The 17,763-nt window shown below is 31.9% G+C and overlaps 1 protein-coding gene across 1 annotated transcript; it reads right to left on the bottom strand.

The window, feature by feature from the left end:
• Nucleotides 1-170: 170 nt before the first annotated feature.
• On the bottom strand, nt 171-15,247 carry LOC146527510 (ubiquitin-protein ligase E3B). The gene is made up of 19 exons (XM_085204815.1): nt 14,823-15,247; nt 14,275-14,514; nt 13,739-13,991; nt 13,012-13,200; nt 10,951-11,142; nt 10,239-10,564; nt 9,764-9,888; nt 9,265-9,436; nt 8,938-9,056; nt 8,474-8,646; nt 7,967-8,047; nt 7,280-7,478; nt 6,895-7,058; nt 6,162-6,308; nt 5,688-5,803; nt 4,917-5,046; nt 4,398-4,562; nt 3,713-3,824; nt 171-3,437 (listed from the first exon to the last, which is right to left on the bottom strand). Exons 1-19 carry the CDS (start codon nt 14,981-14,983, stop codon nt 3,265-3,267), a joined length of 3,237 nt encoding a protein of 1,078 aa, XP_085060941.1. The 5' UTR covers nt 14,984-15,247; the 3' UTR covers nt 171-3,264.
• Between the last annotated feature and the right edge of the window lie 2,516 nt (nt 15,248-17,763).

Raw genomic sequence — 17,763 nt, forward strand, 5'->3', positions numbered from 1 at the left:
TTTTTCTGATTATATATTTATTCTACGATATTTTTTTACTTCAATCTAAATACATAAATCAATTATTCAATTTTATTAATTCTAATCAAAATTAACATTGTACGCAATTATATTTTTTTTTTCATAAAAACACTATCCAACCAATGGGTTATAAAAATAAAAGGTCCAAGTATAAATATCATTATTTTATCACAGAGAATCACATTGTGTTATACAACATATTTACGTGTCTAGTACAAAATACCTCTTACAACGATCTAAATATGTATAGAATAGTAAATACTTAAGATACAGTGAAAATGGAGACACCACTACAAAATACTATATTTTAGTTCAACAACTTTATTAAAATAGAAGTAGATTACATAGGGTTAAGAGTAATTGCACTAAAATAATAACAAAACGTAAACATTCATTCAATAAATATTGCTAATATTATATTAAGTCTAGTTTATATGTAAGTTATGAGTTATAAACAATTTATTTTGAGAGAAAATTAAAAAAATATATGGCAGATTCCTACAGCACTTTGTTTTTCTGATATCAATAAAAAAATATCAATTTTAATAGTTTATAGTTTAAAGAACATAGTAAGTTAGCAATTCTTCATTTTATATTATATTGCAGATAACTAATGATTAAAAAAAGGAATAAGAAATTGCTAATTTACAAACTCTATAAACATAAGAGATCGAGAATACACTAAACATGTCTATAAGGAATATTGTCCTTAAATGTAACCTTGTATAGTTAATATTTAGTATAAAATGACTCAGAGCACAACATATTTATTGCAAAGTAATTATGAAAAGGTTTTTTATATATAATTTTTTTTTGAATTTTTATCTGATAAAAAAAACCGAAATGTCGGGGTGTGTTTGATAATATAAATTGAAAAAGAAGTAGCAAATCAGTGCAAAGCTTAATTTACATTACAATTATAAAATGTGATACACACAACAACCATTTACAATATGTGAAATTAAAGTACATATTATTATAATATATAAGCTAATTAATTATTCGGTTATTTTCATTTAGGTATTTACAAAATCAAACAACTTATTAACTGGAAGCCGTCGTGGCGCAGGGGCGCAGGGGCACAAGGGTGTGACTGTAAATACGTCGGTTGTGGGTTCGATCCCACTCGAGAGAATTAATTATTATTTCAACACACAATGACTCGAAAAATTTGGCGGAAAGTGAGGAACGCAGTGTCTTGACACTAGGTTCCTAGGCTGATTTTTATTAAGTGGAGTCCATATTTTTTGGGAAATGGGAAATGTTAATTTAATTACAATTATATAAATAAATTGAATTATAAAATAAATTTTAAGATTAACATACATATATATTGTTACGCATAGTATAACTAATAGTATATGACAGAAAATACTATCAAATGGTGTATAGATTATTGTTTAAACTGTTAAATACAATTCTAAAAATCACTAAGTCACAACTACTTAATGTTAATAAAATAGGATATATATGTTGTATCATTGTATATGTATATCCATATACTTAAAAAAAATTAACAAAAAAATGTATTAAGCAGAACTTTACAGTCTACATGTATACAAACATTTTTATTAAGCACATGAACAAAACACTAAATAGTCACAAAAAAGAAGAAGAAAGAAGTTAAAAATTAACACATGAAGCTATGAATATACAAACATCTATTTTATCATAATAAAGTCCTGTTTTACCACTGTCCGTTAAGTTCTAGTTAACTTACATATATACACAATTATATATTGAGAGTAAATTAATTGAGATAGTATACATATGATAGAAAAATCAAGTATCTAAATACATCTGTTGAGGCCGTAATGGCCCGGTGGTTCAAGGGTATGACTGTAAATACGATCGTTGTGGGTTCGATTCCACTTTGCTCACATTTTCTCGCTTTGGTAACGAGGCAAAGCGCCGCCGCTGTTGAATTCCACAGCTCGTCACGCACTGCCTCGAGAATCCGGTGGTAAGTGAGGAATGGAGGAGTCTTGAAAAAGAACGGAGTGTCTGTACTAAGGTCCAGGTTCCCTCTGCCTGCCCTGCAATGTGCCAGGTTCAGCGTGCCAGGTGCCCGTGCTCCACGACGACCTCATTATTAAAATAGCATTAAATATATTTATCAAGAGTATGATAGTAAGTTAACAATGTTCTTTTAAAGTGACAGTGGCAGAATAGTTTCGGTTTCGTAAACGTTTTATTGTCTATGTACACTTATTTATTACGTTGGACTGGATATACAAATCCTACAGTAATTCGTCATTTTCACCATGCTTTATAGATACCACATTCTTGAATTTTCTACATTTTTATAAGAATATTACAATACAAGGTTTTTTAAAATGTCATTGTGTAATTTCCGCCGAACATCAATAAGTAATTTTAGGCCATTTTTTATTTGATTGATGTCAATAAATTATGCGAATATTAATAATTTTGTCGATTGGTAATTATGGCTCATATACAAAAGTAAATTTTGCAGATTTTTTTAATAAAAAAATTGTTGTTGTTGACCTTGTTTATATAGAAATATTTTAACAGTGACGATCTATATTTTATATCGGTCTACTCTAACACTGGCCATTCAAGTAATATTAATTAATAATAATTTAATTAAATAATGTAATTAATACATGTATAAATAATATAAGTTTATAAATGTTGAATTGCAATCTAAATATTTTTTACAAAATTTGGAGGTTAAGATTAGTAATAAAAAATTTATAAAAAAACAAAATACTTTAAAGTTAGACCGCTAATTAAAATATAGTTATTATATAAAGTAACATCTAGAAGTGTAGGCAGAAAGAACCTCGTGTTAAGACACTCCGTCCTCCGCCGCTCGATGAATTTTCAAGATATATTAGGTACTGAGTTGAGTAGAGGAACTCGACGGCACGCTCTGTCATTACGAGAGTGAAAAAAATTAAATAATTTATACGCCGCCGTGGGGATCGAACCCACAACCGTGGCATTCGCAGTCTGACGCTGTGCTGATCCGCCACGATGACTTCAGCTTTAATATACACAAATAATTAATAAAAAAAACATAGATTACAAATATATTACACAGTTTGAGAAACATTAAAATTCTAATTCGGTATAAATAAAGCTTGTAGTCCACTCACTGTAAGAACTAATGTAGTTAGTAAAAAATTTTGATTAGACAATAATTTGTACGTGTTTTTTCAGAGATCATAAAATTTTTTGGAATTTCTGTTTCAATACAAAATTAATAATATTATTCCACTAAGAAAGTTCAAAACCTGTGTTGCTGTTGACTGCGTACCGGAGTTTGTCTCTTAGAGTGCTTCGTTTTTGATAATTCGGTAGTTTAAGTAAATTGAAGCAAGTCGAGGACGTCGGTAGTCGATTCAGTGGATCTTTCTTTCGTATTGTGAAGAATCCGCGTATTACACTACCTGTTGGAGTAAATTGAACGAATAAGAATAATATTTATTATTGATTATGTTTTCATACACCTCGCGATTCGATAATTGGAGGGATTAATAAAAATCGTACCGTCATGTGTGTAAAAATGTTTTAAAAATAAAATTATTTAACACTGGATATAATCGAAACTATAGATTTAAAAATATATACAAAACAATACCATTTAAATGGTTTGACGGAGTAGATGTAAATGTTTTATATTTGTTAATTTGAGAAAATAAATGAAAAAAAAAACACTTCTTACCTATTGTATCTCCGGTATCTTCATCGTCCCCGACTTCAACGCATCGGATGGAAAATGGCGGCTTCAGATGAGCGAAACCAAGTACTGGAGGCTTAGAGCACGAGGTCACGAACTATAAATAAAATTCTTTAATAATAAAAGTTATTTAAAAAATTAAACCGACTCGATCAATCATCTACAGAAATGCTTGTAGACCAAAAATTAGTGAACCGAAATTGAAAAATCCTTTTTTCTATCGTGTCCACTTATTTTTCTAGTATACATATAATTTGCACGTAACTATCTTGAGAAACATTTAGAAAATCCAGTACCAGGATAGCCTACGACAGGATGTGCACCCACAGATTTATTTACATATTTTATGTGTTATCTGTAACTTTGTTTATTCTATTTATTTATGTTTGTAATTTTTTTATCATATAAGCTTTCCTAGGGATCTCTTTGAAGCACAGTACAGACAATATGGCCGTCTTCATGAAATTTTGAACATTGATCACCCCAGAGAAAAATGATCAAAATAAGAAAAAAGAATCTTAAACAAAATCTGCGTAATCATCTCCAGCAACGGCCATGACACTTCCCTGCCTAATGTACCAGGACGTCTTAACCATATAAGAATCTAATTTATGGTCAGTGTAATTAAATACCAGGATATCAGAACCACCTAAGAGGTACACCCACCCACCTTGAGGAACATGGCGCGCTCGTGCTCAGTGAAGTCGCGCTGCAGCACGTCCCACAGCCAGCACACCACGCGGTGTGAGTCGTGGAACCCACCGTAGTACTGCGTGTGGCGACGCAGGTCGCGCAGGTCCAGTGGTACGTTGTCCCCGCTTATTAGCCGTTGAAGCTATCGGGAATAAAGGAATACATTAGAGCAAGACAGTCAAATCCCAGATTCCGTGGGCGACGACGTGGCCCCCCAAGTGTAGCCCATTGGTGCGTGTAACCAAGTATGTGGCCAATCGATGATTGAATGGCTGATTCCACATCGCACCATAGGCATCTGGACGGCATAATAAAGGCAGGAAGTGCAAGCCAAGTATTTCCGGATACTAGAGAAAAACTATTGAACAACTAATTTTTAAAATCGTTGTTTTGGTTTCTATTACATTGATAAATGCTCCCAATAATGTATTTTCTCCATTTTTTTTTTCCAGCGCCATGAATATTACTAGTTAATACAAATTACATATATACATACCTCAGGTGTAGAGAAAAGTGAAAGCCACTCAGGATTGATGATTGTCCTGAATCCTTTAATAAAAGCATTGGTTTGATCTTTTATCTGAGTATGCATTCGGAAGTGCGCCATTAGATGTATATAATTTATCCTATAACAATCATGTCATAATATTAATTTCATATTGGTACTGGAAATATACTATTGGTTATTTTTAATTAAAATACTCCACACGTGATCTCGGTGCGCTCACTCGAAGGAGATAGACGTAGGGTAAATGAGAATGAGACCGTCGAATAATGTCGGCTGCCTATTTAAATCCACTGATTAACGATAAAGTCATAGTCAAATAATTTTATATAAAATTAGAAGATAGATACATGCTTCAATTTTAGAGCGTCAAATAATTATTCACTTTCAACAAGTGAATAATTATTTATATAAATTAGTACCGCAAACCTAAGATGAAACGGTTACTTTCTTTGTAACTTATTTTCTTTGTAATCATTTATCATAAGTCTTACAGAGGTCAGTCGTCAGTCACTCGTCAATGTGTGACTGTGAAAGTGAGTGGTTGTGGGTTCGATCTCCAATCGAGGAAATGAATTATTTAATATTCCTATCCTATCCTATTAAAGCGAAGGGCTTTGGTGTCGAGGCATAGCGCGGCGTTGAGTTCCGCCGCTAAACACACAATGCTTTATGAATTCGGCGGGAAATGGGGAACGGAGTATCTTAAAACTAGGTCCTGTGTGCGGGATACAGCGTGATACAAATTTTTATAAGACTTACTTATTTTCATTGGTGACAGGAATAGCTTTGCCGCCTGGAACTAGTTCATGCGTGACAATTTCACCTAATCTCTCTTCATCCACTGAAAATGTTAATTCTAGACTGGAAATGTCTCCCTGAAATTACAAAAATATATTACATATTGGTCAACATCACAACTCACATTTTTTTTTACAAAATAAAAGAGTTGTAGTGTTGAATTAAAAAAAAACTGTTGCAATATTGAATCTCCTAGTTTGTTTTATGTTATTCCTATAAGGTACAATGTATGTGTAATATACATTATATACACAATATACATGTATCCCTATTTCGTTATTCATAAATAGTATGCTGGTAGGATAACTGGTAATAATATACTGGTATTCCTGGTAATAATATATTGGTAAGGCACAAAGAGTTTGCTTTTCTCCCGTTGAAATACTAGAGAGATATTAAACTACAATATTAAAAAGTACCTAAAATTATAATTACCTGAAAATGTTTAATATATGTGAGACTGCGATACAAGTCGCGGTCTAGTGACGGTAGTTCATCGATCCAACTGTATAAGGCTTGTTGTGTTTGACCCAAAACTTGGCTGAGAAAGAACGAGGCAAATGGCACGTCTACTACAATACCCTGGAAAAGTACAAAATAAGACATATATTTAGTTTTCTTCTTTTTTCAGTTTCATGGTGTGTGCCGCAAAAAGAGGGGTAGGCATAGAAAACATAGTGTTAAGACACTCACACAAATCTCTAATGAGAGATCCATTAAGATTTCTGTGGTCCACTTTCTACCGTATTCTGGAAGCATTGCGTGTTGAGTAGCAGGCCTCAATGTCCCACATTGCTTTGTTATCAGAGCCAAGAAATGAAAATATTAAATTTCATATCCCACTGAATGGAAATCGAACCCACAGCCGTCGCGTTTACAGTCACATCCTTGTGCCAACGGGCCACAATAGTATTATTAATTAGTGTAAAGTACGTCTTTTAATAAGCATGTATGTATATTTGACAAGTTCACTCAATGGACAGACAAGTAACACGTGACCGCCCTGAAGTTTGACGTAGATGGCTGCTCAGATATGACTTTCGAGTTTTTTTCTTCCTGAGTGAACAAAAGGATGAAGTTTTCTTTGAAAACCTAACTTCAGAGCGACTTTCACTCGTACTGTATGAAGGATGGGTTTATAACTGCATATAATACACTTTAAAAATACCTCATAAACAGCCTTTCCTAGCATCCTGCCAATAAATTCAAACAACTGTAAATGGTTCTCTTGCAGACATGACGTGGGGGAGGGGTAGAGACGTTCCTCACTTGTTACACGGAATAAATTTAGCGACGGATCGAAGACTCGCTTGATCGTTTCTTCTAGAAATTCTGTAAGTTAAATTTAAATATAATTAATTATTGTGATTCCAATTAAATTAAAGGAATTTTGACAATATTTTTTTCTAGATTAATGCTGTATCCTTTTTATACTGTTATATAGTAGGTAGAAACGTAGTGTTAAAACACTACTGTAAGTCCACTGGATCCCGAGACACTTCATCTAACCAGTGGTGAATTGGTGTAACCGTTGATACTAAGCTAAAACTAACCCTTAAAGACCCCATCCTGGTCAATCCCAGCTTCATCCAACCCTTGTTCATTAATAAATCGAACCCGCACCACACCCCGTAGCGCCCTACTGGGCAGCGCTGCCAGTTGTCTGTACCCGTCTTCTACGAGGCGGGTCCTTCGGACCGTCACTAGCGTTGAGCGTCCGCCGCACGCACGCTCCGTTAGACCGAGGACCACCTGAAAATGTGTTATAAGTATTAAATAGTATTCTATTAAACAATTAAAATTAAATAAAGAGTATTGAAAAAAAGCAATTTCACGCTATTTGCTAAATAGCATTCTCTGCTGAGGGTAGCTAGTGTTAAGGCACTCCGTTTCCTATACACCACTAAATATTCGCGGTATTCGATATTGAACGCGACATATTCCATTTTGACATTTCGATATAATAAGTAGCGAAACCCAATGCCTTACTCAGTGTACGAGAGTGGAGAAATGAAATCATTTTAATGTAATCATTCCCCGCAGAGGAATCGAACCTACAACCGTCGTGCTTGGGGTCAGACTCTATCCCGCTGGTTATGACAACGGCCTAAATTCTTTAAGAAGTATGCCAAAGATAAATATTTAAGTATCTAGACATTTAGCGATGGGTTGCTAGGTTTTTATTAATAATTTCCCTTAACCATATATATGTTTTAGAAGGGAAAAATATAAAATGTTACCTTCTCATCGGCTACAGCGCGTCTAAACAGTCTAACACGTTCACCGTGCGCGATCATGTGAGGCGTTTTTTGTACTAACACCTTTAAATAAAAAAAACTTAATTAAATATTTCCTTAATAAGCTAAGAAAGGATATGAATAAATTAGTAAAACATTTGACATATCATACACAATAGTGAAAAATGTAAACGCATTTTTATTTATACAAGCTATTAAAATTTTGTGGCTTTCATTTTATTTATGTATGAAACACCAAACTATCTACAGTTTGTGAGGTCTAAGCTGAACTATGCTATTGTTCGAGTGATATGTAGAGTAGACGTGATGTCAACACAAAAATTGTAGACAAAACAATCCATAGAAATATGAAATATATAAGTATTGATATATATATTTACCATTGCCTTCTAATAATAGTTACTTTAGTAGAGCCAGCACTACTTTCAAATCGCACAAATGCAAATCCGGTTATACATTTCTAAATACAATATTTTTCAAAAAACCGACCTGTTGAGGCTTCTTTCCTTTTTCCAAATCGGCCATAAAATGCGAATCCCTTATATCTCTCACAAGCCAATGCTGTGGGGGGGCAAAAGCGCGTCTACAGTCACGACGGTACAACGCCAGGAGTAATGTGTGGAGGGATGAAAACACTTCGTTACTTTGTATTGTTTTTAGATCTGGAATTTAGTGTTGTATGTTCAATTAATTGTTTCATTATGCAGGGAAAAGAGTATATTTTTTGTTGCCTTTTTTCTATACATATACAGTAGGATATGAAGGACTATGCAGATTTGGTTTTAAGAATTTTATTATTTTCTTCCTGAGAAGGAATGCACAAAAGTTCAGAAGACCTAAATTCAGAACGGCTACGACTTCTTGACTGTAATTATTGATATAGAAAATATTATTATCATCATAATAATTTAAATATGTATAAAATATAGCTATATTAATAACACACAGCTTACCAAATAATTGTCCTATTATTGATTTGTATATAAACATGTTTAAAAATAGTGACATGTTCACAAAATCTTGTAACTTGAATGGATCCTGTTTTTCATACATTTCCATATCGTCTAAGATTCTGAAATAAAAAAAATATGTTAAAAACTTTTTTAATTAACATTAAATGTTGTTCTATGTTAAAAAATAGAATAAAAGATTTTTTTTGTAAATTTAGAATAAAAGCTTTAATAAATATCATTTTCAATATTTACACTAACCTAATTGTTAGCTTTATCACTTTAATATATTGAAAATTCATGACTAAAATTAAGAAAATGTAAACTCACGTAACGTAATGCGTCATACAATCAGAGAACAAAATCAACATTTGAAATTCCGGCGCTGACGCTTTAGTGTTTAACGCTAAAAGATCTAAAAATGCTTTCAGACCACTGTTAGGTCCTAATGTACATAGAAATTGCCATAATGAGTAGAGTATTTCATCTTGATTGCAGAGACCTGAAGAAAATTGATGCAATCATTTTTTTTTAATTTAAAAATAAATATGATAAAATGATAATTGAAAAATAAATATGATAAGTGAAAACAAGTATGATAAAATCTGTGAGATATTTTAAACAACCAAACAAAAAAATCATTAGTACACATTAGATTAGTGGACTTGTAGTCATATTAATTTAGGTAATAATTAAATTTGCAATGTATATACACTGAGGCCAGTCGTGGCGCAAGGACACATGCGTGCAACGGGTTGTGAGTTCATATTGAAGTGACTTAAATGAAACGGGAGTGTCTCAACACTAGTATTAAAAATAATGTACATACCTGTCAAAATATCTAGCTTGACTTGTGACATGGTCTGTAATGCTGTATGATACATTGAGCAGATCAGTGCCACTTTGGTACAATCAGGTGAACCAAGTTTTCTGAAGTTTTTACTAGAATTCGCTCTGGAAAAAATAAATGAATATTAGGAACATATTTATTTGGATTTAAATAAAATTTGAGTCACCTTTGTGTTCAAAGCAATCAGATTTGACTCCTGAGAAATGGAATTATTTGAGTATTTTATTTAGTCCCTTAGATGCTATTCAAAATACAATGTCCCAGATCAGGTTATTAAATATGAAGAAAAGAGTAGTGATTCTTTTGTAATTTGGCCAAAGCTTGGCTTAAGATACTGTCTTTTATAGATAAAGTCTATTTCTTAATCAATACAATTAAAGCTAATATTTACTTTCTAGCTTTCAAACTCTTTTAAGAATAACAACAATCTAATATTTCTTAAAGAAAAACTCGCCTATTAGTCCTAGCCTCGATAGCCCGCCGGATAAACGAAGCCGGGTTATTAATTTGCACCGGAGTAGACGGCTGTGAAGGTCCAGCACCTTCCTCACTCGATATACCAGATTCTATCATTTCTTTTAATGGAATCCCAAGTAATTTCTTCAATAATTGCACTCCCCATAGTAAGGAAAGCTGTGTTCTCAAATTTCCCATAGCCGGTGGTAAATAGACGTCGAAGCTTTGCGAAAACCAGCCCAGTACTGGATGCCAGTTGCTGAGGTTCCCTTTCTTGCATACTACATATTGTTGACAGCTGTCTAGAAATCGGGTTACGACGAGCTGCGGGAATTAATTTTTTTTTTTTTTTTAATAATGATTAAAATTGTTTAGTTCTCCATTCCCGGCTTCTGCCGAATTCTAAAGGTTTACTCGGTCAGTGGCCACGAATTGCCTCATTAACAGAACGAGAAAATGAAAATGTTAAATATTTAATTTACTCAAGTGAAAATCTGTCGCGTTTAGTCCTTTGTGCCTATATACTTTCTTAAGCCACCAAATCCCACACATTGGAGTCTTCTTCATAATATTATACAATGTCACCAAAAACACCAAACCAATCTCAGGGCCTATAGAACTTTAGAATCATTGAATGAGTATAAAGATACCACCAGCTCTATATATTTTATAATAATAATAAATAACAAAAAAATATTAAAAGAACTTACCACAAAAGTAGGATAATATGTTCCAGGGTTAGCATAATCCCTCTCAGAATAGGCCAATTGTATTAAATTTGCTAGCAAACACAAGGCATAGTTGCCTTCCAGTGTATTGAAGACAATGCGCATATTCTGATCAGCACTGAGGAACTCTATACATTTGTCGAACATGGCATGAGATCGGAAGGCTGCTATTGACTGAAAATGTAACAATAATAAATAAATAAATATAATAAAAAACCCCCTTATCTCTTCCCACATATCATGGGAGACATTGGGTATTAAGTGGTAAAAATCAATGCTTTTTTCACAAGAATGAGGATGTGTGAAAATTACTCACACTAATTATAAATATAATTTAAACATAATTAAAAATATATCCCCATTTACTTTATATTTATAAAATATACATTTATTATCCCTATATAATATATATTTAGATATTATATTATGGGGATAATTGTATATAATTTTCCTGAACTAGAAATCGAAGCTAAAAGGGAAAATTATTAAATATAATTTTATTAAATATCAAAATTTCCAAGGAAATTTTGATATAATTTATCCTTTTAGTTTAGATTTAATTGTACCATTATAAAATCTTGCATTTCATATGTTTAATATTAAGAATAGAAACAAATAGCTTTTATTATCTGTTCCCAATCTTTTTTGTTCATTAGGTGATTTTAAGACATTATATATACTACTAGCGGACGCGCGCAGCTTTGCTTGCGTATTTAGGGGTGAATTCCAAAAAACCACGAAACATGTGTTCAATGAAATATTTTTAAGAGTCTAAATTTCAAATTTTATAAAAATCGGTGGTGAATTAATGATTTTTCCATACAAACTTTCAACCCCTCATTTGCACCCTGAGGAGGTGAATTCTAGAAAACCATGAAACACATGTTCAAATTAATATTTTTAAGAGTCTAAATTTAAATTTTTATAATACTCGGTGGCGTTTTAAAGATTTTTCTACACAAACTTTCTACCCCTTATTTGCACCCTTAGAGGAAGAATTCAAGAAAACATGAAACATGTGTTCAATTAAATACTTTTAAGAGTCTGAATTCCAAATTTTATAAAAATTCATGCCGATTTAAAAAAAAATCCATACAAACTTTCAACCCCTATTTCGCCCCTTTAGGGTTAAAATTTTTCAAAATCCCTTCTTAGTGGATGTCCAGATTACGAAAGTAAACATCTGCCAAAATTTCACGTTTCTACGCACAGCGGTTACAGCTGTGTGTGCGTCTTACCTCAGTCAGTGAGGACAAGTCCTTTTATATATATAGACTAGTGGACGCGCGCAGCTTCGCTTGCGTATTTAGGGGTGAATTCTAATAACCCATGAAACATGTGTTCGATGAAGTATTTTTAAGTCTAAATTTCAAATTTTATAAAAATCGGTTGCGATTTAAGATTTTTTCCATACAAACTTTCAACCCCTTATTTGCACCCTTAGAGGGAGAATTCTAGAAAACGATGAAACACGTGTTCAATTAAATACTTTTAAAAATCTAAATTTCAAATTTTATAAAAATCGGTGCCGATTTAAATTTTTTTCTATACAAACTTTGAACCCCTATTTTACCCCTTTAGGGTTAAAATTTTTCAAAATCCCTTCTTAGTGGATGTCCAGATTACAAAAGTAAACATCTGTCCAAATTTCACGTTTCTACGCACAGCGGTTACGGCTGTGCGTGCGTCTTACCTCAGTCAGTGAGGACAAGTTCTTTTATATATATAGATAATATACATACTTAATATAATATATACATACTATAATATATACATACTATAATATAATATCACTAAAAAAGGTCTAATTACCTTGACAACCATTTAAAAGTACAAAAACATTGATTTACATATTATCTCAATGTCTCCTATAATAGAAATTATTAACATGATGTAATATAGTCCATATCCCTCTCAGTGGTTTCTGAGATTAGTGTCTTCAACCACACAAACACTTCAGCTTTATGATATAAGTATAGACTTAAAATCATGATTACTATACTTTACACATTAAATAATAAGAAACCATTAAAAAAAGCTTACCTCAGGTGATATCTGTTGCATATGAAATACTAATGTAGGCACTGACAGTATTTGTATAATATACATAGTAAGGAGTTTTTCAGAAAACTGTGCGGAGACCAATGGACGTAATGCCAAAGTCACTATTGCTGTCAACGCTATGTTTTTAAGGCTTACTTTCTCACGACACAAACCTCGAAGAAGAAGGGACTGTAAAGAAATAGGAAAATCATAAAAATAAAGTGCTAATTATTAAAAGGTTTTGACATAATTTAATATGCAGTTTTTGTTGTTTTTTAGCATCACATTTTTTCCTTATAGCAAAGCTAGCTAGTAAAAAAGGGAAACTAGTGTTAAAGCTTTGTTCCCAATTTTACTCACAGTTATTAACAATATAATGACTAATACCAATATTTTACATTCTTACTCTTTTCTATTGTCTTTGCCATAATTTAGTCAAGTTCATGAATAATGTTATAAATTATACGACATGTTTCAAGTGAACTTTGAGGTGATTTTGTGATAGTGGCACAGAGTCTAACTCTAAATGCATCGGTTTTGTGTTCAATGACCACTCAACAAAATAATTTATTTTTATTTTCTTACTCTTAGAACTGTTAATGTCTTGAAAATTGCCCTAAAAGTGGTGAACTTGAGTTTTAACACTAGGATTCTTTTACTTATCTTACTATATATTGAATACAGCTTAAATCTAAAAAAGTACTTAAGTAACTATAATTTATATTACCTTTAAAGTTAAATAATAGCCTCTATGGAAAAGGGATCCCATGACATTAGCACACAACTGTGTCATTCCGCCTCGGAGCTTCTCAAAGTTTTTTAGCCGAGTCAAAGCCCAAGTATTGGTGGCTGTAAAGGCTAATAGTGTATGTAAATGTATTAGAATACTCTGCATTTCTATTGGTGATTCAGGTTTTAACTCTTCTAAATATAGGCAACACTTAAACAGCAAGTCCTTTATGTGAGATATCCATCGTAAGCTAAAAAAATGTAGCATAAATAAGAATACAAGTATTAAAAATAACATAAATTAATTGTAGCTTGATATGAACATATGATTGGTCATTAATATATATATATATTTTTTTCATGTGCAATAAAGTATTATTATTATTATTATTATTATTATTGATTGGACAATTCTCAAGTGGTGTAGGTTTTGTCTTCTAAAAATAAACCTGGATATGTAATAACACTTGAAAATATAGAATATATAAATAATTTATTTAAAATGTTTATACAAAAGTAACTCCAACAGCTCACCTATGTTCTTTATTAAGAAAAACCCCAACATAAGATATTTTAACCGATTCAGAATGTAAACTTTGTACTATATATTTACAAAGTTTCTCAAATCTCTTTTTATCTCTAAGTCTCTTAAATATGAGGAAGAGCCTGCAAGCCACTTTATATACATCAAGGGCTTGTATAAGTTCCGGGTGCTGTGGTTCATCTTGCGAACCTTGACTAGTAGCCTCTGGGAGAAGTTGGTCAAAGTCATTTCTGTAAATTAAAAAATCTTATATTTCAAATATTGTAGGACATCACAATAATTAAACAAGAATAAATTTATCAATAATAGATAGCTGTGTTATGCCAGTAAAGTTTTATTATTATAAAGTCAGTTAACTAAAATAATTATTCCAATAAGACTATGTTGCAGATCTAATATTTGCAATTATAAACATTTGTCACGTTATCATAAATACATTTACAATATTGTGCTCAACTGGCACGCTCGAAACGCCGTATATCAAGAATTCAATTCAATTCATTTACAATATATAAATAAACAGTATATGCTTTCTTACAGTATAAGCTTGACAAATCTCTGGCGGGCGAGCCAACCACGAATGATGGCTTGTATTTTTATTGCAGATTGCTCTCGCTTTTTTTCTAAAGCACGTTCCTCTCTTGCTGCTTTGGTTTGTTCTAAGAATGTGTCTTTGCTAGTTAATGATTTCGAAAACATTTTAAATGGCTGTATTGTACACAAAATATGGCTTTGTTTTCTTTTTCGTTGAATAGCTGTCAAGATAATGCATCCATCCAATACATCATAAAATTCACAATTAATAAAGTAGCAGAATCATTTTGTAACCCGTAGATATTTTAATCGATATTTCTATTTATCACTTATTTAGAAAGTCATATCCGTTATTAAATTTTTGGGATATTTTTTTTTCTTGATTCTATAAAAAATTGAGGACTAAGTTTTTCATTCTAGCTTGACATTAATAATAAGTTGCCATTTTAAATAAATTTTGATAATTGTATTTTTTTAAAAATGTGGTACTTTACGTATAATGGATTTTTACTTACATTAGTTACAATTATAATATTACAGTTTTATAAGTATTACAATTACGAGCTGTAAATATATTTTTTTATTCTTTTTATACATCATTTATATCTAGTATTATTTCATGAATTATAAAGGTGGCAGCACTATATTATTTTATCGTTTTTTTATGTTTCATAGGTGGCGCTGGTACTAGCTGCAGTGGCTGATAATTTATATAAAGAGTATTTGAACAATTATGTATTTATTTATAATTTACAAATGAAGACTTTGGCACTATTTTACAGTTTATACAATTTATATAAAAATGCTATATGCTTGTTGTGGTTGTAATTTATAAGTTGTATGGAATATATTCCACCAATTGACCAATTTTACATATCTTTTATATAGAAAAGCACCCTCTTTTCTACATAATTAAATATCCGTCAATATTTCGTTTAGAATTTATTGTATGTAAAGAGATTCAAGACAAGGGATCTTTTACTTTCTGAAATGTAGGTGTAAAATAATTTTCAATAATTAGTACGCCTAATAAAAAAAACCGGTTAAGTGCGAGTCGGACTGGCCCATGAACCTTCCGTTCCAATTTAAGGATTGCAGCTCAAATCGGGAAGTGCAACCATAAAATTTTGTACGAAATGAACTAGTGTAGTAAAGTAAAGTACTATAAAGTGAAAACCTTGTTGCGGTCGGACACTACTATAAATACAAGCTTGTAATGAAATACTTATCTATAAATTCTAACTTTTGTACTTTTTTTTTTATTTATTTGTACCTTTTGTAAGTTCTCACTTCACGTCAAAATTCATAACTCATCGCGGAAAATACCCCGTAGTGTAGGTGATTACGTAGCGAATTTCGTACAAAATAGAGCAAAATCGATACAATAATGCTCATATTTTTTGATTGCGTTGACTTTTTCTGTGCTTTAAAAGACCCGATGAATAGACCTGAATAATTTCAGCTTTCGGAGCGTTTTTACCTTTTGGAGTACGGAATCCTAAAAACAGTGAAACACGTTCTAAAAAAAAATGGGGCTTCATATTCAACCATAACCTTAATTAATATGTGCGATTTGCGTCAAGAAAATTGTACCAAAACGTTCATTTAATTAGTTGCACTACTTAATTAAAAAATATATTTCACATAATCAAAATAATTTCTCCGAAGTTTCGAGAATTTTTATGTATTGAACATAAAGTGCCGAACCCAATATCAAACGAATACGGTAATAATGCAGAACAGAGAAATACACAGAGTGTTAGAGTGAGTGGTAGAGTGTTTGAGTTATATTACCTACAGTTTTAAAATTTGAGTGGGTAGCTACTGTTTCTTGTTTCCTTTATTTTTGCTGAACATTAAGTATTTAAAAAGATTTTTTAATTTTGTAAATAAAACTTAATATAATTACTTATAACTCTTCGAATTTTTTAAAGTAGTAATATATTTGGGTTTATAAATAAATAAAATAAATTACGAGTTACAACCTCGTTTATGTAAACTATAAAACTAAATCTCGTTTGTTCTCAATACTATAACAATATTAAGAAATACTCTCAGTGTTCTTACATTCTCTCAGGAACCACCATGAATTTTTTTGTTTAATTGATTGGCAGAACGTATAGCTGTCCTTCGCCTCGTTACCAGTGCGAGGAAATGAAAAAAAATATATATTTCGTTCCTTCAAGTCAAAATCGAACCCACAATCGTCGCATTTATAGTCGCACGTGTGCACCTTTAAGGCTTTTATTTTAATATAAATTTAATTGTGATCGGTACTTTTAATAATGCTCTAAGTCATAAGGTAAATTTACTGCAATTCTCGAATAAAAATTACATTTTAAAATAAAGTATATCACGAACCATTTAGCCCAGATAAAAAATACTAATGTCTATTGGAATTTTATGACACACTCTCCGCTCTCGACATCATGCACCAAAAAGCACTGTGACATAGCTGAGAAACCTTAACATGCATAGTCGGTGCTCATATTGTCTAACTTTTTGTGCTTTATCATTTGAGAGATTGTTATCGATAAGATCGGCCATTATCAGCCATGAAAAATGTTGTTTCGAATTTCGAGACGGAATTATTGCAAGTTATATATGTAATTTAGATGTGGAGATAGGCTTACGCGGACAATGGTGATCGATATGGCTTAATAGTTACAGTGTAACCGGGTGCTGGAATACTTCGCTTTTCCATATAACTTGTTAAAATTATTTCATTATACTTTGTTCTTTGAGATTGAAGCCAGTCGTGGCGCAGGGTACAACTGTGTGACTGTAAACGTAACTTGTTGTGGGTTCGATCCCCACTCGAGAAATTAAATAATTATTTAAATTTTTATTTTCATTTCTTCGCTCTGGTGACAAGGCAAAGCTCGGCGTTGAGTCCTGCCACTCAACACGCAATGCCTTAAGAACTCGGCGGAAAACAAGTTCCC

This window comes from Heliconius melpomene, chromosome 20, assembly GCF_056956725.1.
Source record: "Heliconius melpomene rosina isolate 202511_hmr_F chromosome 20, ASM5695672v1, whole genome shotgun sequence".
Lineage (NCBI taxonomy): Eukaryota > Metazoa > Arthropoda > Insecta > Lepidoptera > Nymphalidae > Heliconius > Heliconius melpomene.

What these genes read in the sequence shown, in the direction of transcription:
- LOC146527510 (XM_085204815.1), bottom strand. Translation starts at nt 14,983, where the DNA reads ATGTTTTCGAAATCATTAACTAGCAAAGACACATTCTTAGAACAAACC. An exon ending in CAAGCTAGATATTTTGACAG is followed by an intron (nt 9,437 to 9,763) that starts GTATGTACATTA and finishes AATTTTCTTCAG; the next exon opens with GTCTCTGCAATCAAGATGAA. An exon ending in TAGGAAAGGCTGTTTATGAG is followed by an intron (nt 6,309 to 6,894) that starts GTATTTTTAAAG and finishes GTACTTTTCCAG; the next exon opens with GGTATTGTAGTAGACGTGCC.